Raw genomic sequence first — 24,576 nt, 5'->3', positions numbered from 1 at the left:
TGAGAACAGTGTGCTGAAAGTTTCAGAAGTACGCTTGCAACCAATGCACGCCCTGTCTTCTACAGTAGGTGTGTTAGTTGTTGCCACAACCGCTCTAAACGAAACCGGTTGTTTTTCACACGATCATGTATGGCGACGATGTTACTGACAGAACTTCGAAAGTGTATGTGTGCGCGTCCAACGCTCGACCAATCAAATCAACGCTCCTTTTCGCAAACTTTGTGGACAAAACCGCTGCAGATGCAGTCATAGATAGCATAAAACGACTTAGTTTTGAAAGCCAGTGCACGGCCATCGCGATCCAAACCACGATTGCATAGGGTTGCTTGATGCATGCGCCCCCACTTAACGGTCGCGGTGGCTCAATAACAATCTACGAGCTCCGAGAGCATGTGGCTAATGCAGCAGCTGATTAAAGGCAGTACAAACGTCAAAAAAGCTAGAAGCATCTTGGCGTGCCTGTCCAAAGGATCTAGTCGAGAGCAAAGCCTTGAACCGCGCTTTCGTGGCAGCCAGCTGCGCCGTTGCATCTGTTTACGTGAGTCCCAAAAAGACACTCTAGATTTTTCGATAGATATAGATTTTGCTATTCGTTGTGATGACACAAAATTTTAGGAGTATTCGCACTCTTCTTTTGAAACTCTCACTTCAGTTGAAAACCTTACCCTCGTAAATTAACACCGATGTTTGCGATTGAGACCCCATCTCTTGTTTTTCGCTATGTTTCATTCTCTAATTCTTCACGTTGGCTCGCGCGTGCTGTTTCAATGTCATTTGCACTCGTCGCTGTTTCCTTATTATGACAAGTATGTATGTGATGAGTCTTCAGCTAAGCTCGTGTAAATGCTTAGTGAATGCACTGTATGTACTATTCGACCATTAATGAAGCATGTACGACAATCATCAGCGACTCTATTCTATTTTTCACTTGTGTTGCATTTTTCACTGTCGTAACATTCGTTTAGTGCAGTTTCTGGAGCTCGTCTTGAAAGTTCAGCGACGAACTAAAAGTGTAGAAAACAGCCATGTAACAAGCACGCGAGTAAAGCTGCCCGACAAAAACAAAGGCAATGGGGCTCGTCTTGAAAGTTCAGCGACGAACGAAAAGTGTAGAAAACAGCCATGTAACAAGCACGCGAGTAAAGCTGCCCGACAAAAACAAAGGCAATGGGGCAAATCCTGATGCGCAAAATAAGTACCAGGCAATGATGATGGCGATCGGGCCATTGCACACTTGAGTAGGATGGGCATATAGACGAACACGCAAGCCTCATAATGGTGACGTGGCATTATTTTCATTGTGGCAATATTTTATTGTGGCATTATTTTCACATCTGCAAGTAACTTTTAAAAATTGCAATTTTTCATTTTGAAGTGTTGTGGAGATATAAGGAGTATAAAATTCTACAAGTTATTCTGAAATATTCTTTATTTGGAAATTCCTTGTAGTGAAATATTTTTACATTACACCAATGCACATTTGGAGGAGAATTTTAAAGTAAATTCATTTATCTGAACTCACTATATATAACGAGATTTGACTGTACTTGCAAAATACTCTGAGCACTTGCAATTGTCAGTGGCTCCATGGCCACTCGCTGTGAACATTGCGGGGAGTGGCCACGCGGCATGCTTCTTTGTTGTGGCTTTGTGCCACGGCAATTTACAGTCCCTGAGCCTTGCGAAGTGCTTAGCTTGAAATATTCGCGGCATCATCGCTCATTGTGATCACAGTCTCTACCCGCACTGTTTGTGCTGCTCGAGGCACAGGCGACTAAGAGAACGCTCTGCGCTTTCAGCCAGAAAGAACACCATAGCCTCATTTCTTCTTTCACTTCATCCTATAAAGTGGCGACGATGACAGCACGATCACTGGCCACCACTTCTCTCTCATTCACTACAGCCTCTTGTGATGTTTTTATGTTGCTTTTTGAAAGAAACACTGACATAACAATAGGTCGCTACAGCATTTACAAAGCATCGTTTTTTCTACAGACACTGTGGTTCAGCTACTCTGCATCTTATCTTGATCCTACAAAGTACGCAGAGCGCTGCTGGGCCGCTAGTTCTGTTTACGATAATATACTATGTAACTCAGTTTGCCCTTGAACTGATGATCCTGTCAACCCAGCAAAGCACCAATTGACTTGCACTGCATTGCCCAAAAACTGTGAAGAGTGAGGGCTGATTGCGGCGTAGGAGAGCGTTTGGTTCTGCTCTGACTTCTAACTGTCTGCTTTGACGGCCACGGGACGGCACTGCAGTCACAATTCATGGATAGCCCAGCTAGATTAGAAGGGTGGCATATGATATCAGGCTAGTTGTACTCCAAGACCAGAATTGTAATTGTGTGAAAAGAACACAAGTTAGCTAATCGAATATCAATTCAGCTTCAATAACTTCGCGAGTAAGTGGGATCCTATGCCTCCCCATAACTTCGCTCCGATTGAAAACGAAGTGTGTGCCCACAGTTACAATGAAGGTGCTTTGACCCCTGCACTGTGATGCTTGCACACTCGGTCCTGCCTCCAAATATGGTGACAGAACTTGTCCCGGCAGTTCTAACTATCCAGTTAGTTTTCTTCATAATTTGCTGTGTATTACACTACTGTGTGTGCAGTTTGTTGACATGGGCTGTTCTAAATGTGTGGTTGTGAGGGAAGAGGGCTGCAGCAAGCCTAGGATTGCGAATTGCTTTATCTGTGTACAATTGTGGCTGCGAAATGAGGAGTCAATGCACAGGTGATTGATGCCATGCACTGATACGGGCAAACATTGGGTACAACAGGTTGTTTAGGGTGGTCAATCGCCACCAAAGGATTCATGAATGGTATTCTAAAATTGGAGCAGAAATTTATGTTCTCTAACTGCAAGATGTTGACGGTTTGCAGTTACGGCAACATAATCTCGACCAAGGCTATTTTGGACAAAGACACGAACAAGTGCAAGGGCTATGGCTTTGTGGACTTTGAGTCGCCCCTGGCCGCCGAGAAGGCGGTGAAGGCCCTGCAGGCACAGGGGGTCCAGGCACAGATGGCCAAGCAGCAGGAGCAGGACCCCACCAACCTGTACATGGCCAACCTGCCCCTCTACATGGCCGAGCAGGACCTGGAACAGCTGCTGCAGGCGCATGGCGCCGTCATCTCCACCCGCATCCTGCGCGACAACAGTGCACAGTCTCGGGGGGTCGGCTTTGCCAGGTACCCCATTCCTTGTTTCCTTTTTGTTCTCAATTTTTTCTATTTATTTCTATTTTCCTCTGTTATTTTCGCTCCCTTGCTTGCCTGGGTCCTCGAAACGCTCCGCACCTAGCATTATGAACGAAGTGCTTGGAGAAGTAGAATAAAAATTTGCTTTGATGCAAGCACAAGCTCATTATGCTACAGCAGGGGGGTATTCTTGATCTCTCCATCTAGTGGCCATGTCCACTTTAGCGGAATGCATTTAGTTGCTTGAAAAAGCTGTGAGGCATGACGTCATGGCGCTTTTGACCACATCGAACCCATCAGCATAGCCCAGCGTTAGAGAAAGTGAGCAAAAGCAAAATGTACAGGACACTGAATCAAACTTGACAATTCTAAACTCGGGTATGAGAGTTCAGCTGTTTGAGAACGAAGCAGAGAATGCGAGCCAACCTTTTAGGTACATAAGGCAAGCCGCCATGTCAAACCATATTCGAAGACAAACGTGATTTGATTTCATGCACGGCCTCTAAGATGTCAGTCCTTCTAGCAGATCTTGGGGGGCAGCATTCGTTACGATTAGACAAACTCCATGCCTCTCATTTGTGTTGAGAGTTGTGACAGCTTCGTGAGGTTTAATGGAGGTTGTGGACGATGAACCGGAAAGGTGGACAGGGGTGGGTTGGGGGTGGACAATCGCTGAGCTCCGACAAATCTATGGAGGCCGAAGTGGGCAGTCCACAAGGTGGACACAACGATAATCGTGCCCCTGGTTATGCTATACGCAGGCATGCAACAGCTGTGCCAAAACAAAGAAATTTGCTGAAATTGCACCGCACTGCTCCAAAATGCCGAACTAGCCTCAAACTTTTCCAAGTTGCGTTAATTTCAGTGAGAAATGGGGGCCACGTTGCCCACCTGCAGTGGCAATCTACCTGTCATGATTTGAGAGGGCTTGCTGAACGTGCTCCACCCCATTCTTATTCTTCCTGTTGCTTCAATTTTGTGGTTTGGTCCTCTCATTAGTAGGCATCCTCTTTTACAACTTCAAGTGCACTGCATCTCGAAGCACTGTTCTCTTCCGAGGTTGTTGTACATTACTTTCATTTTCTGCATATTGAAACATTCTATCAGTAGGCACATGAAGAGGATGAAGACGAGGCAGGACTGGCTTGGGAGCTGCTCTGTGATCTGTTTTTGGCTGTAAGCTTGTAGGTGGCTCCGTCCTATGTACGGCTGACGCAGAAGCCTAACTAATGCTCCAGCCACACACAGTCGTACCGTGCACGATTGACGTCCTTTATCCATAGCTCATCTCACTGCAGCTACACGGGTTCGGGCGAATAGGGCATCTGGCGAGGTCAACATAGCGACACTTTATTGCTAGGCATTAGCAATAGCGCGCAAATGTCGCGAGGATAAAGTATAGAAAACAAGGGTAGACGCTTACTCCTTGGTCGTTGACATCGTAGGCTCGCAGGGGGGTTCGCGGGTCCGACCTCCTTGGTTCCTGGCCGGTGTTAGAGAGAGCGTGCGGCCGTCCGCACGCTAGATTTGTCCACTGACCCAGTTTCCCTTTCCTTGATGAGAATAATACCTTTTCTCGCTGAGGGAGGGGAAACCCGTTCCGCGTGCCAGGAAAGGGGGGAATTGCGAGCGCCGGCCGTGCCCACAACACGGCTTTCGCGCTGCCGTAGAAAGGAAAAAGGAGACGGGGCGCACGTGTTCCCCCACATCCTCCCCCCTCCCCTTAAGAAGGCCTTTGTACGACATAGACTGCAACATGAGGATATTTTGTTATTCATCATCGAGGAAGGCTAGGACGGTGGGTCCCAATTCGTGCCCTCCTGCAGTTGGCCCTCTGTCGTAGGTGCAGCCGGTGCCCTCACTTGTCGCCGCTGCATCCAAAGTAGCCACCACCACTGCTGCCGGGCCCACTTGCGTCTTGGCCAGTCATCGCCATCGCTGTCACCTCCTACGCCGCTACAGCCACTGCTGTCGCTTTTGCCGCCGTTACTGCTGCCCTGAATCCTGTGCCGGTATCACTCTGGCCCGGACTGCTTCCCGTTGTCCCCCGCCACTCAGGGTGCTGGTGGCGACTGAGAGTTGCCAGTTGTGACGGTCCTGTTCGGTCCTGTGACGGTCCTGGCTCAGGCTACCCTCTCCAGCATGGTCTGGGCTGCTGCATCGGCTCTTAGCTCCGCTGGTCTGGCAGGCTCGGAAGTCTCATCTTCGGCGTGCCAACGCCATGGCCTCAAGGTAGCAGAGGCCAAGGGGTGCCTGAAGAACCGTGGGTTGACTTGGTAGGCTTGTCGTCGTGACAGTGGCTTCAAGGCAGCTGGCTCTCTTGGCTGGGCTGGCGGCTAGTCACCATGGCGCCTCTTGCGTAAAGGCCCGATGGGGAGGGCGATGGGGTAAGTTGGAAGTGATGACGTTGGGGGTGATCTGGCGAGAGGAGCCATTTCCTCTTCGAGCTGTTCTGGCGGCACCTCTTTCCCTTTCGGCTCTCCATCTGCTCGATGAAAGTTGACACAGAAAAAAGAACAGTTTAACAATCGCACATGTATTGCGCGTGAACCCTTGCACCCCGTGTCGAACTTTTCAAACGCGGCCTATTGTCCATAGTTGTCTCCGCCTTTTACGCAAGAAGTAACGCAGTTCTGGGCTCCTCACTCGGTGTCGGGGGATATAACCCGCCGCGCACGGCTTGGAGGGGGACAGGCCGTAGTCCTCATGCTCCTCCCGTGCCACGTAGCGTCTCAAGTCACATACGTGCGCCAATTCGCCGCTCGGTTTGGCTTTCATGTTCGCGAGCCGATAAACGAGCGAAAAAACTTTCTCTCACACTCGGTACGGCCCGGACCATTTCGGTGCCAGCGAGGCAGCAAACTGTTTACTAGCATCGCTGAGAACATAATGGCGCCGCAGCACCAGATCGCCTACTTTGTAGCATACATTCCGATGCCTGCGGTCGTACTGCGCCTTTTGCTGTTCTCTTAGCAGTGCTGAGATTATACTGAGCCTTATGTAAAGCTTCCGCCACCTTCTCGCACAGCTGTGTTACGTATACAGCGCGTGCTGATGTCGCCACTGGCACTCCACTGCGATCCGCAAGTATGGTTTCCGTCAGATTCGGCAGTTCTCTCCCCAGGTTCAGAGGAGAAGGCGCATACCCAGTCGATCGATTCATGTTAGATAGCAATGCAAAACTGATCTCTGGAAGGTAGGTATCCCAGTCCCTATGCCTCTCAGAGAACGCAACAAGCATCTGCTTGATGTTGCTATTTACTCGCTCCATGGGGTTTGACTGAGCATGGTAGGTGGTTGTTTTCTTGTGCTTAATGTCTCACGCGATGCATGTGTCAACAAACACCATCGCAGTGTAATAAGACGCATTGTCTGTAATCAACTGCTCAGGAAACCCGAACCTGGTGAAAACCTTTATCAATTTCTCTAAGATCACTCGAGCTGTCAACTTTATAAAAGGAAAATGTTCCACCGATTTAGTGAAGTGATTTGTGATCACAAGCAAGAACTTGTTTCTGCTAGGAGTTGTGGGGTACGGGTCCATTACGTCACATGCCGCGATTTGCCAGGGAGTTTGACTGTTATAGGTTGCATGAGGCCGGGCGGACCTCCGCCTCGTGGCTTGACGCTTTGGCACACACGACATGTACGGGCGTAGCGAATCGCATCTCGTTTCATACCTGGCCAGGTAGCGAGGTGACACAACTTAGTGTAAGTCTTGGGGCCGCTCGCATGCCCAGCAATGCACGAGTCATGAAAGTAGCGAAGAAGTGCTCCCCTCAACGTGCGCGGTATCACGACTTTGAATGACTCACTTGTGTCATCGTCGGATGAGATGTACCTCAGCAGGACGCCATCAGATTCAAGCAGATATGAATCCAGCGCGCTCACAGCACTACCAGCTGTTGCCAAGCACTCCGCACCGACAGCAATACCAGCTGCCCCCTTGTGCGCGGTGGCCTCACTACAAACCGGCTCCCGGAGCCCGTCGAACACCTTTCGACCAAATAGATCTTTCCGCTGAGTTTCTAACAGTTCCCTTCTGCTGAAAACAATCCCTGCGCTAACGACACCCCTCTACGTGGTTCACGCTCTTATCTCGAACTAACGTTTGTTCCGCTGTTTGCGTTAGCGCGAGTGTCTCACTCTCAGTTCGTTCCGAATTAGTCGCATGACTTGCCTCGTTTCGGACCGGAGCACGCGATAGCGCGTCGGTCACTGCATTGTTCTTACCCTTGCGGTAGCGAATGGTGAAGTCGTAACGCTGCAGCAGCAATGCCCAACGCGCCAGGCGGCCACTTGGTTCGTTTAAGCGCCTCAACCCCGTGAGCGCCATGTGGTCGGTCTCAGTTACGAATGCGACTCCGTCTATGTAAAAGTCAAACTTACGGAGAGAAAAAACTATCGCCAGACACTCTATAGTTCCTTTCCGCCGGCATCAACATACGACTCACGAACGCAATCGGTCAGAGGGAACCTCCATGCTCCTGAAGCAGAATTGCTCCTAAGCCCAGGTTGCTTGCACAAACTCCCTGTTCAAATCGGGTAGCTGCAGCTGAGCCGTGTTGGCCAGCAACTTCGTTAGGCGACGCAATGCGGCCTCCTGCTCTTGGCTCCAAGCGCAACGCTCGCCTTTTCTCAAGAGCTTCGTTAAAGGAAAGTTCACCGTCCCAAGAAAGCGTTTCAGCTCACCGATATTATTCGGTGATTTATAGCTGACTATTGCTTCAAGCTTACCCTTATCTAGCAAGATGCGACCCTCGTCAAGCGTAAATCCCAATAATGCTATTCGGGTCGCCGCTATCTGAGCTTTGTTTGACATATGACACATATGAGCCGAGTTCTACGCAACAAGAAACGCAAAAGTTTCGGAGTTTCGTCCCGGAGGTTTTGTGTCGATTACCGGCGTCTCAACTCTACAACTAAGAAAGATATGTATCCGCTCCCTTTCATCGATGGATCAGACTGATGAAGAAAAAAAAAAAAAAAAACGGTGAAGGGTATTCTGGAGGCGCTGCGTTAGAGTGCCTCGAGCGTGCAGCGGAGGCGAACGAGCGCATCGAGGCACGGTAGATACAAGCGCCATCTAGCAGTTACCTTCGAAAACGAAGGCGTGCAGCCCGCGGAAAAAGATGCGCACCAGTCTCGGAGGTGATAAGGTGTAGAACGCAAAGCGATGGGCAGGTGCCACCACTGTGACGTCGTATCAAAGCGTTGGAAACATCTTTTTGAGCATCGCGTTGCACTGTTAGCACAGCATGATAAACGCTACATTCCTTAGAGTTACTTGTGTGTGCCTCTTCTAGTATAAAGACAGAGATTTATTTATTTGTTTATTTTTACATACTGCAGCCCGAATTGGGCTATCGGAGGAGTGGGTTTGCTATACATCAGCACACACAAGAATACAACTCTTAAAAAACAGGAATAGAACTCTTAATGAACAAATTTCGAATCAATGCTTTCATGCAAGAAATTACAACTCTTAATAAACAAATTGAGAATCAATACATTCATGCAAGAAATATTCAAAAGGCAATGATCTAGTTGACCCAGGCGATACATTCCATTTTTCAATAGTGTGCAGAAAAGAGCTGAATTTAAATAGGTTAGTAAGTGGATGGAATGGTGTCAGATTGAGTTTGTGGCTATTCATTGTGGGTTTCAGTTTATCAGGAGACAGATATTCGTTAGTTAATGCGTAGCGTGGGGTCTTAACAAGAATATGCATCAACTTTAGACATTCGAGCTTGCGTTGCTCGGACAGGGTTTGCAGACATAGCGTAGCAAGTTGAGAGGAGGGTGAGAAATTCCAGTCGTAACGACGGAAAATGAAACGGATGGCTTTCTTCTGAACGGATTCTCGTGTGCTGATGTCCAATTTTTTATGAGGGTTCCAAACGGGGCAGGCATATTCGGGGATGGGTCGAATAAGCGATTTATACGTTAGCAACTTTGGTTCGGGTGGAGCATCTTTTAATGTACGATTTAGGTAGCCCAGTTTCTTTAAAGCTTTATTGCAAGAGTATTCGATATATTTAGACCAAGACATATTGTGTGTGAAGATGAGGCCTAGGTACTTATATTTGGACACGCGTGACAGAGAGGAGCCATTGAAGGAGTAATCGAACAATGAAATGGAGCTGCGTTTACAAAAGGAAAGAACAACTCTTTTAGTAAAGTTTATGTTCATTTGCCATGTGTCACACCATCTGCAAAATTGTGCAAAACAATTGTCAAGTAAATTGTGGTCATCATTGGTATTAATTACATTATATTGGACACAGTCATCAGCCTAAAGACGGATTTTCGTAGACACATAATTGGACAAATCATTTACGTACAATAAGAACAAAAGTGGTCCCAGGACTAAACCCTGGGGGACTCCGGATGAAACATTCACAACAGACGAGTTTGAGGAATTGAAAGAAACAAACTGAGAACGGTTTTTTAAAAAGCTAGCAATCCAGTCAACTAAGGAATAATTGTTAAGAACAGCGTGAAGTTTGTGCAGAAGTTTAGAATGTGTAACAGTGTCAAATGCTTTTGCAAAGTCGATGAAAATTGCATCAATTGGGTAACCAGAGTCTAGAGCGTTCAAAATGTCGTGAGAAAATTCTACAAGCTGGGTTGTTGTATTGTACTAAAACCTTGGCGAAAACCATGCTGGGCATTACTTAGGATGTTATTATTTTCAAGAAACCCCATGATATGCTTAAAGATTATGTGTTCTAAAAGTTTACATGATTGAGACGTCAATGAAATCGGGCGATAGTTTAATGGTGACTGCTTGCTGCCTGATTTATGCATAGGAAGAATTTTCACTAATTTCCAAGCTGAAGGAACAGTTGAAGTGCTTAAGGACTTTTGAAAAATTATTGACATACAGTGGACATACAAAACTTCGAAGCATTGTTATGGCACCTCAGATATGCGCAATAATTGCTTTTCAATCGATAACACTAAATCTATTAACACACAACTAATAACGCTAAATCTTGAGCGATATTGGTGGGTGCTGCGGATGGGGTTAGCCAAATAATGCTGTTTGAGGTATCCTTAAGGGGGGACAAACAGACAAATGTACAGACAGACTGATAGACAGATAATTTTTCCGTCGAAGGTCCCCAAGGAAGACTATTGTCTTTAAAAGCCGGCTTTTGTTACGCGAGACGGTTTGTTTGAATTTATTGTTATGCCGTTTGTATTGTGCAGTCCCTCGGCAACATTTCAATGCTATATGAATACCGTCTTCCGGGTTCTTAAATGGGAAATTTGCTCGAAAAGTTTGATTGCTCCGCATCACTCTCTTTACCATCATTCACTGATGCAATTTCGCGTTGCATCGACACTAAATTTACGACTCCGCAGCGCGCCGACATCATTGCCCTCCTTGAGTGCCTCTACACCAGCTTTGACCACCAGTAACCATCTTTGAACCATTCTTCCACAGTATCTCACCAAATCGACACTGGTCTTCATGCTCTCTTACATCAGCGTCCGTATTGGGTGTCATATCATATTATCGCGGAACAAGTTGACATGTTGAAGCACGGCATTATTGAGCACTATAACAGCCCGTGGGCCTCTCCGGTTGCTTTAGGGAATATAAAGGATGGCTCAAGACGATATTGCGTCGACTACCACCGGTCGACTAAGATCACGTGCAAAGGTGTTCACCCGCTACCTCGCATAGACGATGCCCTTGTCTGCTTACGAGGAGTAGTTTTTTTCTCGTCACTAGACCTTCGCTCTGGTTATTGGCATGTTCCAATGGCTCAGGCCACTCGTCCCAAGATGGCTTTCTTTACCCCCGATGGTTTATGCGAATTTAATGTCATGATATTTGGGCTATGCGATGCGCCTGCCACTTCCGAGCGCATGAGTGACAATATCTTCGGTTGCCTGAAATAGCGCACATGCCTGTGCTATCTAGACGATATTGTGATATTTTCAAGCGACTTTTCAACACATCTTCAGCTCCACGATACAGTGCTCACTTGCCTCACCTCCGCCGGTCTGCAGCTCAAGTTAAAGAAGTGCTGCTTCGGCACTCGAAAACTCCTAGTTTTTTTCGGTCACGTTGTATCTAGAGATGGATGGCATTTTTCCAGATTCGACGAAACTTCATGCCATTGCCGAATCCTATAAAGGGGGCTTATGTCATATTTTCATCATTTTATTCTAAACTTTGCCTCCATCATATTGCCCTTGACTGACCTTCTTCGCGGCAACAGCGACCTTTCTGGCTGGTTGTCGGCTTGTGATGATGCATTCGCCACACAGCGCTACCTTCTTACGTCACCTCGAATAGTGCGACATTTTGATCCTCTTGTCCGATGGAAATCCACAGGAATGCTAGCGGGGTTGGTCTTGGTGCTGTGCTCGCCCAATGCAAACCTGGGTTTTATGACTACATCATCTCTTACACCAGCCGTGCAATCACATAAGCGGAAGCCAACTATTCAGTCAGTGAAAAACAGTGCTTAGCCATCATATGGGCCATAGGGGAGTTTCGACCCTATCTTTGCGGCCGCCCATTCAGCGTAGTTACAGATCATTATGTTGGCCTTCCTCTTTAAAAGATCCCACCGGCTGGCTAAACCGTTGGGCGCTTCGGCTACCGGAGTACGGCATTCATGTCTTTTACGAATCTGGACGAAGACATTCCGACGCAGACACTTTGTTCCGACCACTTCTACAATGGGGTGACGACTCGCCGTATTCGCACCCACAATGTATCGGCACTTTCTTTCAGTGACATGCTCTAGAGGCAACGAAAAGATTCCTGTATTGCTTCACTTCTCAACTTGCTGAGTCGACCTCCCTCACAGCACATCTCTAGAGGTACGCGGTGTCAAATACGGCACTTCGTTATCAGAGATGATTTATTATACCGACAAAATTATCTCTCCGAAAGGACGCCAATGGCTTCTAGTTATTCCCAGACATCTCCGCTCTGACATACCTTCTTTCACGCCGACCCACATTGCGCCCATGCTGAAGTGTTAAAAACCTACACCCACCTGTCCCATCACTACTACTGGTGTAGAACGTATCTCTTCATTCGTCGCTACATCCGTTCTTGTGGCGCTTGCCAGTGCCGAAAGAATCCCACTCTCTGTTCTCCAGTTCCACTACAGCCCTTACCTTGTCCTGCTCAACCCTTTGACTGTGTTGGTATTAATCTGTATGGACCTCTTTTGATTGCACCTGGTGGAAATCGCTGGATAATCGTCATCATCGATGATCACCTTATGCGCTACACAGAAACTTCGTCACTTGCTTTGGCAAGTGACGTTGCTCGTTTCATGCTGCATTGCATCATTTTACGTGATGGTGCACCACGTGAGCTGCTGAGTGACCGAGGCGGACGCAGTCGAATCCCTTCTCAAGGAATGCCAAGTCATTCTTTGAACCACTACCGCGTATCATCCTCAAACTAACGTCATTACAGAATAATTCAACCGTAGATTAGGAGATATGCTGTCAATGTATCATTACAGAATAATTCAACCGTAGAATAGGAGATATGCTGTCAATGTAAGTCTCAATGTATAATACTGTTGTCCAGACAATAGGCTTCTCTTTGTACTTTCTCTTTTATGGACGTAAGTCCTCTTGCATGCTAGATAACATTGTTCCTTACTGCCCGGTTGATGCTGAGTTGATGACAGTGTCACAAGCTGTTAAATACGCAGCTTGCCCATTCCCTCACAACTGCTGATCAGCAGCGCCCCAAACACTATCAGGATAGCCAGACTCCTCCGGCTTCTTATGCCCCGGATGACCTTGTCTGGCTTCACATCCCTTCAACCAGCCCTGGTCTCTCAACAGAACTGCTGTCCAACTATCACAGCCTTTACCATGTGGTTAAACAAACATCACCCGTCAATTGCATCGTAGAACCACTTGAGCACCCTGATCAGCAATGCCCTGGACGTGAAACTGTCCACATAGACTGCCTAAAATCTTATTACGATCCCTGTATAGTCTCCTGCCCATGAGTCGCCAGGATGGCTCTTTTCCGGAGGGTAGGAAAATGTAGTAAAGAAGATGAGTGCTAATCAGAAAAGCAGAGGGTACCACTCAGACGGGGAAGACGACGACGTTTGGTTGACGCGGCGTACAGGCTGGTTCCGCCATTACCACTTCACTTGTCGTGACTGCTCTTCTGTTATATCAGTGGTTCTGAGCCGTGTCGGGGGTTTGCTTGTGGACAGGTTGAAGTTATAGGAGACCTCTTGGAGGCTTGGAGGGGGGAAGGGGAGGTGCTTAGGTAAATTAACACAACTGGAGCGTGAAACAGGTGCCTTTTATTGCTACCTAAAACATCAAACAAACGTGCCCCTTCATTTTGGACTGTTCATCAATACCAGGCACAGTCGCTCAACAGAGTTGCATATGTAAAAGAATAAAAAAATGTAAAAAAAGCAGGTGAGGGCTTCACGGATCTTAGAAATGGCTTCACAGACCCTCTAGGGTCCGCGGACCTCCATTTGAAAACTACTGTGATATAAACGAGTGCTGCTCCTAAACGCCTCATTTTAGTTTGTTACCTGGACAATGTGCTTATCGTTGGACAAAGTTTTGAGGAACATTCAGTCGAACACAGATATATCGAACCAACATATATAGAATTTTTGGTTATATCAAACTCGTAAGTTATCCTCTTGAAATTTCTTTGTAAAAGTATAGAAATTTGCACGTGTATATCGAACAGTATTTTTACCCGCCTTCGGATATATCGAACGCCCAACGAGCTAGAAGCTGCACTTCGGCACTCGCCGCACCCCGCAGTAACTGCGGCAGCGCGGCTCTGGGCGCGAGCGCGAGTTAAAAAAAGTGCGCTTTGGCACTCGCAGCGCCTGGCGACCTCAATGCGCCACCACGCCTCAGCCGAAACCCGAAATGCTCGAAAAAAGGTAAAGGTGAGAGGGCTCGGACTGCACAATCTCTAATTTGCGTAACGTTTTTTTTTCCTTCCGTTTCTCTTGCTCTCTTTTATGCTCTCTGCGCATACCAGTCGGCTGGAACGAAAGAGCCAACATCCTCCTTTCGCCTTTTCGTATACTTTTTTGTTGCTGTTTTGCGATGTTTGATCAGTCAACCACAGCTCGCGCCTTTTGTTGTTGCCCGCGCAGGTGGCCATCGCCTCGCGAGCGCTGTATTGCTTCCGTACATGCATCGCCCACGTACTACCGCATGTGCAGCATTTCTCTTTTGCATGCATGGTGTGCAAAGCCGCTGCGAACTCCTTGAACTGTTGGATTTTCATGAAGCTATGACGAGCGTCAAAAAGCGCAAGACCCTTGAGTTTGTGACGAAGTTGAAGGCTATTCAGCCTGTTGAGGCAAGCGAGAAATGTCTGACCGTCGCAGACGGCTTCGTGATACCACGAAGCACTTCGAGTACTTTGTTGAAGAACGAACCAGATATGAAGGCAAAGGCGGCGGAGCAGCGAACTTTAGGAGTCTGTCATGTGCACGCTCCTGCCCACAGGATTGTAGAAAAAGCACTCTATGCTTGGTTTTTAGAAGTGCGCGTGAAGAACATTCTGTTGGATGGCCTGATGCTAATAGCCAAGGCCAAATGGTTTGCCGCTGTGCTCAGTGAAGACAATTTTGCCGAGAACACTGGGTGGTCTCACGGATTTAAGTAGCCCTACAACATTGTTGGCAAAACCATTTCTGGCGAAAGCGAAGCTGTCAGCAGCCAGCACATCCAGCAGTCGATGACGGAGTGGCCGAAAATCTCCCCGAAGTTCTTCAACGCCTGGCGAGACATGAAGACGAACACAATGGTCAACTGCTTCCGCAAGGCAGGCTTCGATACAGCGGAACTTGTAGAAACTGGTGAAGACGGGGACGACAAGCGCATAGACGAAGCGTTTTGCGAGTTGTTGTCCTGCTTCTCGGAAGCAGTTCCACACGAAGTGTCTGCGGACAACTTCGTGGAAGCGAATTGCAATGTCCTGGCCGTGGGGAGCTTCGCTGATGAGGACATAGTAGCTGCGATCGCAGGGACTCGAGATGCCCAGGCCGACAGCACATGTGACGAGGAGAATCATCCGGACAAGGTGCTGGCTATACCTGCGTAGTCCGCCACTAAAGTGGCAGCTGTGTTCGGCGTCATTTCACTTCACTTCACTTCGCTTTATTTTCTAAAGTCCCCCTTAGTGGTATTACATGAGGGGTGGTGTTCAATAAAACTATACAATGATGTTTTTAATGGCTTCAGAAAATATGGATGGGTTGGTCATGGCGGAAATGGCATAAGGAAGGCCGGTCCAGTCTTTTGCTGCTCGTATAAAAAAGGAAGCTTCGAATGTTGTGGTCCGGGTACATGGTAGTGCGACTTGAAGTGGATGACCAGTGCGAAGAGATATGTGTGGAGAGGGCTTTATTGTGTGGTGGATGATTCAGTGAACTGAAATACAACATATGAAAAAGAGGGTGGAAATCTGTCGACAAGAATCAAGTGTTTCCAATCATGATTCTGCCTTCAAAGATCAGATGTCGATATCATATGAATATGCAGAGTGAATGAACCTGGTAGCCAGATTATGGATTGATTCATGTTCGTTTGATACATATTTGTGGCGGGGAGGGGGGGCTCCACATAAAAGATGCATATTCGAGCTTTGATCTGACTGATTAATAAGCAAGCATTTTTACATGTGGTAGAGTATGACGTAACTGTCGTCTAAGAAATCCTACTGATTGATTAGCAGCTGGCATGATGCTGGTGGTGTGATGACAACAAGAAGGGTCGTGAGACAATGTGACACTGAGGTATTTCAACGACTGAACTGATTGTAGTGGAATATTAGTGATAGAATAAATTAACATAACGGGGTTATGGCGGCGAGAAAAGAAAGCAAGCTTACATTTATTAGGATTTAGTTTCATTAGCCAATGATTACACCATGTTTGTATGTTGTTAAGGTCATGCTGAATTAATGTTTGGTCAGGAGCGTTGGTTACTGAATGGTAAATAACACAGTCATCTGCGAATATGCAAAAGTTACATGATACATGCGTTGTCGGAAAAGAAGAGGTCCTAGGACAGACCCCTGCAGGACACCTGATGTTACAGGTAGTCGGTTAGAACAATGATTGTCAATAAGAACGAACTGGGAGTGGTTAGTCAGGAAAGATGCGATTCATGCAGGTACGTCGGGGTCAAGATATAACAAAGATAATTTTAGAATGCGGCGTTTGTGAGGGACAGTATCGAATGCTTTAGCAAAGTCTAGGAAAATTATCATCAGCCTGAATGTTAAAGTCAAGGTTAGAATGTAGGTAGTTAAGGAAAATGGCCAGCTGTGTTTCTCAAGAATAACCTTTTCGGAATCCATGTTGACAATAATGAAAGAAATGTATTGAATCTGAGAAGTTGATGATATGATGGTATATGACATGTTCCATGATTTTAGAGGAAACACGGGTTCAAGATATGGGACGGTGATTTTGTGGCGAGTCTCTGTTACCTGATTTGAAGACTGGAACAACCTTCCCCACTTTTCAGTCTGGTGGCAGAATGCTTGATAATAATGACTGCGAAAATAACAAAGTTAAGTACACGGCACACACATGTTTAATGTTTATTAAAAAGTTTTGAGTCAAGATTGTTCACGCCTGCAGACAATGAAAGATTAATATTTTCTATGATCAAAATGATCCCACTCGTAGAAAAAAAATTGGGGGCATAGGCTCGGTAATACTAGAGAGCAAAGAAAGCCCAGAAAATGCACTTTCGTTGGTAAAAACAGAGAAAAAAGCCTCGTTAGAAATACTCGCACATTCAATGTTGTTAGGTGCATCATCATCGCCATTAGAACACTTATTGTGCGCGTCTCCTGAGGGTTCATCACCCGGCAAAATTTGCGAGGGTTGTGTGCAAGCATTTCAGGTAACTCCTCATGAAAAGAGTGCTTGGCGTTTCGTGTAGCCCTTAGATCATCATCTTCAGCAGCATAATATTTGTTCCATGCAGACGAGAGCTTTAGTTGATCGAAATAGACGTTTTTTATTGTTTTTTAATTTCTTAAGTGTGTGGGAAAATCGCGGCTTATTTCTGTTTGCAGTGAATGTGGTTTTTGGAATAAACTTCTCGACAAGAATGGCTAGCTTATCTTTAAATATGGCCCAGTTTTCATCAACAGAGCGTGTTTGACTTATTCTTTTGAATTCGGGAAGGAAAGACGAGAGTTCATTATTAAAGGTGCTATAATTGCCTTCGTCAGAAAGGCGGAGTGTTTTAGTGACTAAATGGCATTTTATAGGCTGAAACGAGAAAGTCGCGTGAATTGCCTTGGGGTCACTAATGACGCGTAAATATATTATTGATAATGGGCTCTCTGGATAACTAGTTAGCATTAAATCAAAGTTGTTGGAATTGCTTTCTGTGATGCGCATTGGTTGGGATACCAGTTGGGTTAAATTGTACTTGAGACACAAGTCTACGAAATCTCTTGCGGACTCGCAACCTACAGCTGACGGCATACTACCACTGCAACCTATTTGAAGAAAATTGGAATTTGCAAAAAGGAGTATCTCTGCACTTGAGTATCTCTGCACTCGTATTGTTGTTTAGTTTATATGTGAAATCTGGGATATTATGTGGACGCCTATTACAGGCTCTTATAAGGACAGTATGGGGGCAAGCACGGCAAGCGACCCAAAGAATTTCAAGCTCGGGAGCGTCGGTCATGGCCAGAGAGCACGATAATTGTTGATTCACGGCTATCAGAACACCGCGCTCTTGTGCGCCTGTACGGTCCTTCCATAAAGGTGAAATCCTGGTAAGTGATGTAGCACCTCTGCATCGGTTACATCATTTGTTAGCCATGTCTCGGTTATTACCAAAACGTTACTGCTGGACGGTAAAACAAGCTCAGAAAAAGCGTTGAGTTTTGGAAAAAAAAAAAAAAACTGCGTGTGTTAGAGAAGACTACCGACAGCGACAGGCTAGAATTGGGGTGAGGTATGGCGGTGTTTTAGGTGAATTTATGCCGAGGTAACTGCTGCGATACTTCCTTCACAGTTTGAGATTGCTCATCAGACGTTGCACTTGAGACCCATTAGCAGTGTTTTGTAATTCAACGAGAAAGGCAGTGATCTGGTTTTAGCGAAAACATTCGGATGCCGGTGGATGTTTTGAACAGGGCAAGAAAAATCTTTGCCAACGCTGTACAGTTTTCCTTAAATTTCCGACCATTAGAAAGTATCGCTTCTTTTGTTTTATGGAAGTTGATTTAGCAGTTATGGCGCAGTTACGGTTATCTTTGCGCCGGCCCAGACGGTGTGCACGCTCAATTTCTTTTGGATCAACAGAAATACGTAGATGATCATGGCAGTGCTTGATAACAAATTGTTCAGCTTGGGCGAACATTTCTGATCCTGTTGATTCAGGAAGGCCATAAAAAATTAGATTATTGCACCAAGAGTGATTCTCTGCATCATCCATGCGCGCTTCGAGCTTGCGCAAAGTATCAGTCATGTTAGCGATCCCCACTTTCAGTGTTTTCATGTCAGAACGCAAAGAAAGAATATTTTGGTAATGTCCTTCTAGATCAGTCATGGGTCTAACAAGATCTTCGATGGATTTATCGGTAGATAATAAATGGGACTTAAGGTCCTGTACCTGGTTAAATAATTCCGTTTTACCAGTAGATAATTTCTGCAGTTCGGTAAGTACAGCATTGGATGCAGGACCCATGTTGCTTTCAGTATCACCCGACACTAATAACGAGGCACGAATCACACGAGAACGCTCACATGGGACAAGACAGCAGCACTGTAGGCTCAGCAGCTGGAACAGGTGATTACTAGACTTCTTAGCAGAAAGTCTGTAAATGTTACTAGCCTGCATGATAAGAGTGGATGGATTAGCAGTCTGCGTTGATACGCAGCCATCGAGCCAACACAGCTCTGCTGGGGAAGACAGCTCTTTTATAGCTGTTGAAAATGCTGGTGCCGATGGTAACGGAGTTGACCGGGTTTCGTCGAGGACTACGTAGTTGTGTGACGAATCCAGAATGGGGTGCAGAGTTGTTGAATTTCGTGGAATCTGGCAGTTCCAAGAACTTTGTGGTAGATAACCTGTTGGCGAAAACTAGGAGGGTGTGACAGGAAAAAATGACACTTCCGCGGAAACACGGTTAATGCTGTAGCGGAGTGGTCATAGATGCCGCCACGAGGGTGAAAGGCAGTATGCGCATGAATGCACACTGAACCACCTGCATGATAAGATTAATGGATTAGTGGTCTGCTTTGATGCACAGCCACGGAGTGGCCGTTGTGTCGGCCACTTGAAGGGAGCCGGGCTGTCGTGCCTGGACAGCCATGATAAGACTGAGACTAGCGTGTTCAACATTTCAAATACAAAGAGGGCCAAGATAAGTGCTTTTTTTTTCACGCAAATAAACCGTGCTGTTGCGGCATGTGTGCGAAATTAGTTGTCATTCTTGAATGCGCCTGTTGTAGTTTATGATCTGCTACGCGTAAGCCTTTGGGGCCTGTATTTTTTTATAACGAATTTTTCGCATATCGAACTGATTTGCGACTCCTTTAGAGTTCGATATGCCCGTGTTCGACTGTAATAGCCGCCTCGACCTTGTTCTAACATGTTTGGAAAAAGAAGCCTGGACACTGAACTAAAAAGATGATGTTTTGGTGAACGTGAAACACTGGTTTGAGACAAATTTTAGACAAACCTGGCGTTAGGCCATATCCACAGAAAGCTGACATTGCCTGCAACTTCAAGCAGCCGCAGTCTTTCCGGTAGCTGCGAAGCTTTTTGGGCTTATTCTCTTATTTGCGTCACTTTGTGCCCGATTTTGCTGAATATGCCCAGCCGCTGACTTACCGTATTTATTTTTATTTATTTATTTATTTATTCATTTAACAATACTGTAGGTCTTCTGCAGACCCATACAGGGAGCGGGCATACATCATCACAGGTAACCAATTAGATGGAAAATACAATATTTTGAGGGACGATACGCACAACAGCGAAACACTTACAATAGCGGGTACAACAATACTACATTGGTGCTCTTCCCATACACGAGAAGACGAGAAAAAAATAATAAAAACCACGTACTACGCATGAAAAACAATACATATATGTACAAAAGATTACAATGCACCCCTGCAAAACATGTTTTTCGTTATCGCAACAACAAGAACAGCAAAATGTAACTATACTGGCTCTGTTAACTGCTCCACAAAAGAACAAAATTCATCAATATTTGTAATATCAACAGCTTCACCTGGTAGCGCGTTCTAAGCGGTGACAGCGCGAGGGAAAAAGGAATATTTAAACACATTGCTGTGGGCACTGAAGGGACGTATACATTTATCATGGTTCATCCTACTAGAACGGCAGGCAGCCAGGCGGATGAATATAGTCGTCTTTACGTATTCGAATATAGGTCGATCCTTTTTTTTTTTTTCAAAAATGTTATTCATAACCAGCTATCGACCTATCTTCGTGACCAAAGTATCTCGACCTATATTCACTATCAAACCAACCAAAAGCGCTGAGCTTATGGTGTTCAACTGCCACGCCCACTGTTGTTCAAGCAGTTCCTGCTGCATATGCATGCTATATACAGTGGAATCTCGATGATACGATCACGGCTAATACGAATTTCCGGTTGATACGAATTTTTCTGCGGTCCCTGCCGAGCCCCATTACTTTGCAATGCGCAAGAGTACGTTTGTCACGAATCGATTTTCTGCCCGCGTCGTTTGGTACGAATGAACGCCACCCCACTGATGGCCTCGAAATAGAACAGCGCTCAGTCGGAATGCGCGCTGCACCGCCGGTTTGGCATTTTGCCAGCAGCGCGTGGTGGCCTCCAACATATGCGCGCGGCGTGCGCAATATCGGAGACCTCAGAGACCGCTTGCGCCCTTTGATTTCGGTTTAGCTTTAGAGATGGCGCTGGCCACGGTTTCCTTTCTCCCTCTCTTTTTGGGTGCGGCGGCGCAGACGCGACGACGCGGCGGACTGCGCGGGGCAAGGCACAACGAGTTTGGAGCAGTGATGCTTTTGTTGCTGTTGTGCTTTTCCTCTTTCTTTGCGTGGCGTTGGACGGAGTGGCTGCAGTGCTGTGCTTCGGGCCGCGTTCTTTGTGTTTGCGCCATTTTGCCTAGTCGCAACGAGCTATGTCTCGCAAGCGAAAAGCGCTCTCCTTCAAGGAGAAATTAGACATCCTTCGAAAGGTCGATGAGGATCCTAAGAGAAAGCGGACGGAGTTGGCTAAGAAGCTAGGCCTTGCAACATCAACACTGAGCACAGTTGTTGGACAGCGAGAGACCATAATGAAAAACGTGCTTTCGTTCAATGTCATCGCAAAGCAAGCGAAGACCGCTCAGCACGTGAAACTTGAAGAGACTCTCCTGACTTGGTTTAAAGAAGTAACCGCAGCTGGCGTAAATATCGATGGCAAAGTTTTGCGGGAGAAAACCGACGAGTTTGCACTTACTCTGCACATCGACAGATTTCAGGCCTCAGGTGGGTGGCTGTAGCGCTTTAAGACTAGGCACGCTTTCGTTTACAAAAGCGTCTGTGGCGAAGCGAAAAAAGCTGACGAGGCAGTTGTCAGCAACTGGTTAGAGAAGCTGCTGTCACTCATTGCAGAGTATGAGCCTCGTGATGTTTTTTAATGGTGATGAGGCAGGTCTCTTTTTTAACTTGCAACCCGAAAACAGCCCCTGTTTGAAAGGCGAAGCATGCAGAGGAGGCAAAAAAAAGCAAAGAGCGTATTGCTATGCTCTTGTGCTGTAACGCCGACGGATCGGAAAATCTTAAGCTGACCGTAGTTGGAAAGTTCCAAAAGCCCCGGTGCTTCAAGCGCGAGAGTCATTTGCCATGCGTCTATCGCGCAAACAAAAAGGCGTGGATGATGGCAGCATTGTTTGAAGAGTTTCTGTCACTCCTTGACTGGAGGATGGCTTGTAAGAATCGGAAGACTCTTCTCTTTCTTGACCAGTGCGCCGCCAACCCGAGGCAAGTAACGCTTCAGAACGTCACTCGTCTTTTTACTCGCAAACGCGACGATGCACCTGCAACCCCTTGACGCTGGGACTATTAAGAATGTGAAGCACCATTTTAAGAGCCTTCTTGTGCGTCGCCTACTTGCAAAAATTGACAAAAAGGACGAAGGTGACCTGAGAGTAAGCCTCTTGGACGCCATCCATTTTATAGCTATGGCATGGGATCGGGTAACTCCGACTACCATAGCGAACTGCTTCGGCAAATGCAGCTTCTTCGGGAGTCCAGAAGAGGTGCCCCCAGAGCCGGAAGATCCTACAATTGAGGACTGAGAACAGCTCAACGTCGAGTGCACATCTGATGATTTTTGTACGGCAGGTGACAATCTCGCCACCTGTGGTGCGCGCACGGTCGAAGATATTGTTGAGGAGGCCACGTGCGAGGCTGCCGATTTCAGCGAGGATGGCGACGACATAGACGTCGGCGTTGGCAAAGGACCACCACAGGCGACTGAAACGCTGCACGCGCTCGACGTTCTGAGGCGCGCTGTGGCCGCGGATGAAGTCAGCGACGACACGTGCATGCGTTTTTATGCTTTCGAAGAAAGTCTGCTAGGTGACCTGGCGAAGAAAAAGAAGCAGAAGGACATCAGAGACTTTTTCATCCAGAAATAAATGCTTTTTACGTACTTGTGCCTGGATGAGTTCACGTCTGACTCTTTGTTAATTTAGATAGTTTTATTTGTTTCGATGATACGAATTTCGGCTAATACGAATATTTTTCGTGACCCCGTGAGATTCGTATCATCGAGATTCTACTGTACCATAAAATCTGGAATAAAGACTTCCCACCTCCTTTCCGACTACCTAAGTAATTGAGAAAAAAGCTATTTATGTAACATTGCCATGTACCGCCTTTTCAAAGACCCCGGAAAATGCACCTGTTCCACCATGTTTGCGATGAAAATCACGATTTTCCTAGGTATAAGTCGTGAAGGCCCTAGCCCGCTAGCCGTGCTTCCGGTGCTGCCTTTCGCCGCGCAGCCGCGCGGCATTGTCCTGAGGCCTTGCCGTCTTGCGCTTTATTTTTTGTACGATTAGGGTGACTGTTTGCATTTGCTTTAGGCGCTACTCTGTGCTCCCTACCGGGCTGCTGAAAATAGGTGCCTTCTACCTCTTCTAACCACCCCTACCAATTGCCTGTGCGCGGTTGCAACGATGTCACGTCCACAGATCTACACAGGTGACTTAAAGTGATAAGTGATACTTATTGCCGAGGACTCGAAGAAATCGTGCCACGCAGCGAGAGTTCTGTGTGAATAAGAAGTTGATTAGGGGTTGGCAAAACCAGTGGGAACGTCTGTCTGTGTGGAACAGGCAGCGTCATGCTTTTCGCAACTCAGCAATAGGCAGCGAAGACGACGTTGTTCGGGAAGCCATGGATGCTTGCAAAGAATCCGATAACAATTTGGGTGCACGTTAAAGAACCCTAGGTGGTCAAAGTTTCCGGAGCCCTCCACTACGGCGTCTCTCATAATTATATTGGTGGTTTTGGGACGTTAAACCCCATAAATCAATCATGAATCTGATAACATTTTGCACATCTGACAAGATGACCGCCCGGCAGAGGTTAGGGCGCTAAGTTATGTAAATAAGATGTGCTACGTTTCAGTCAGTTTTTCTGCTTAAAGAACATGGGCCGACCTATATTCAAATATATAAATTTTTTTTCTCGTAGAACACTATAAGTAGGGGCCGACCTATATTTGTGCCTGACCTATTTTCGAGTAAATATGGTACTTGCTGCACAAATGGATGTCCCTTTCAACTGAACACTGAGTTGTGAGTCAACGTTTAGACAATTTAAGTTGTTGGGATCTGAGGCTCGCCCGCGACCATATCGCGGGCATTCCGCCATACGGTTGCTCTCCTTGTTCCTTTCCCGTTGCTCTAACAACGGCGTATAACAATAGATGGTGTCACGCGCGGGCGCGGCACGTGTTCTTGGGAGGCAGAGTCACGTGCGCGCCGGGAGGGGCGCTGTCTCTTCCGTGGTCAGCGCCGGGTAAGTACGTGTTTTCTTCGTCCGCGTCCCCTTTGGGAATCGCCGGACTGTAGCCTACCTGAGGGCCTTAGCATCTCGGCAGGCATGTTTACTTGAGTGTAGCTTCGGTACCGTACGCTAAGCCAACAGCGGTGCCTAGTGCTTGAAGTGGTCGTACCACACCGAGCTGCACTTGCCGTAGGCCTACGCATACGAAGTTTGCCCTAACACTCGCGACCAGGTGCAGTGGCCATCGTGAGAGTGTGCAGCATAGCCGCGTGGGACCTTTTCCTAACCGGCGTGTCAAAGCTCTCCA

General features: G+C 46.8%; 1 protein-coding gene across 4 annotated transcripts in view; it reads left to right on the top strand.

Annotated features, from left to right (window-relative positions):
• Positions 1-24,576, top strand: part of LOC119178215 (RNA-binding motif, single-stranded-interacting protein 1) — a 300,933-nt gene that overhangs the window by 44,070 nt on the left and 232,287 nt on the right. For all 4 annotated transcript variants that reach the window (XM_037429409.2, XM_037429408.2, XM_037429407.2 and 1 more), the window contains exon 3: positions 2,892-3,200. In XM_037429409.2, the coding sequence (XP_037285306.1) occupies positions 2,892-3,200 (309 nt within the window). The remainder of the gene's footprint in view (positions 1-2,891; positions 3,201-24,576) is intronic.

Source organism: Rhipicephalus microplus, chromosome 1 (genome assembly GCF_043290135.1).
Source record: "Rhipicephalus microplus isolate Deutch F79 chromosome 1, USDA_Rmic, whole genome shotgun sequence".
Lineage (NCBI taxonomy): Eukaryota > Metazoa > Arthropoda > Arachnida > Ixodida > Ixodidae > Rhipicephalus > Rhipicephalus microplus.
Note: the sequence above shows the minus strand (reverse complement) of the source record. Positions and strands in the feature narration are given on the sequence as shown.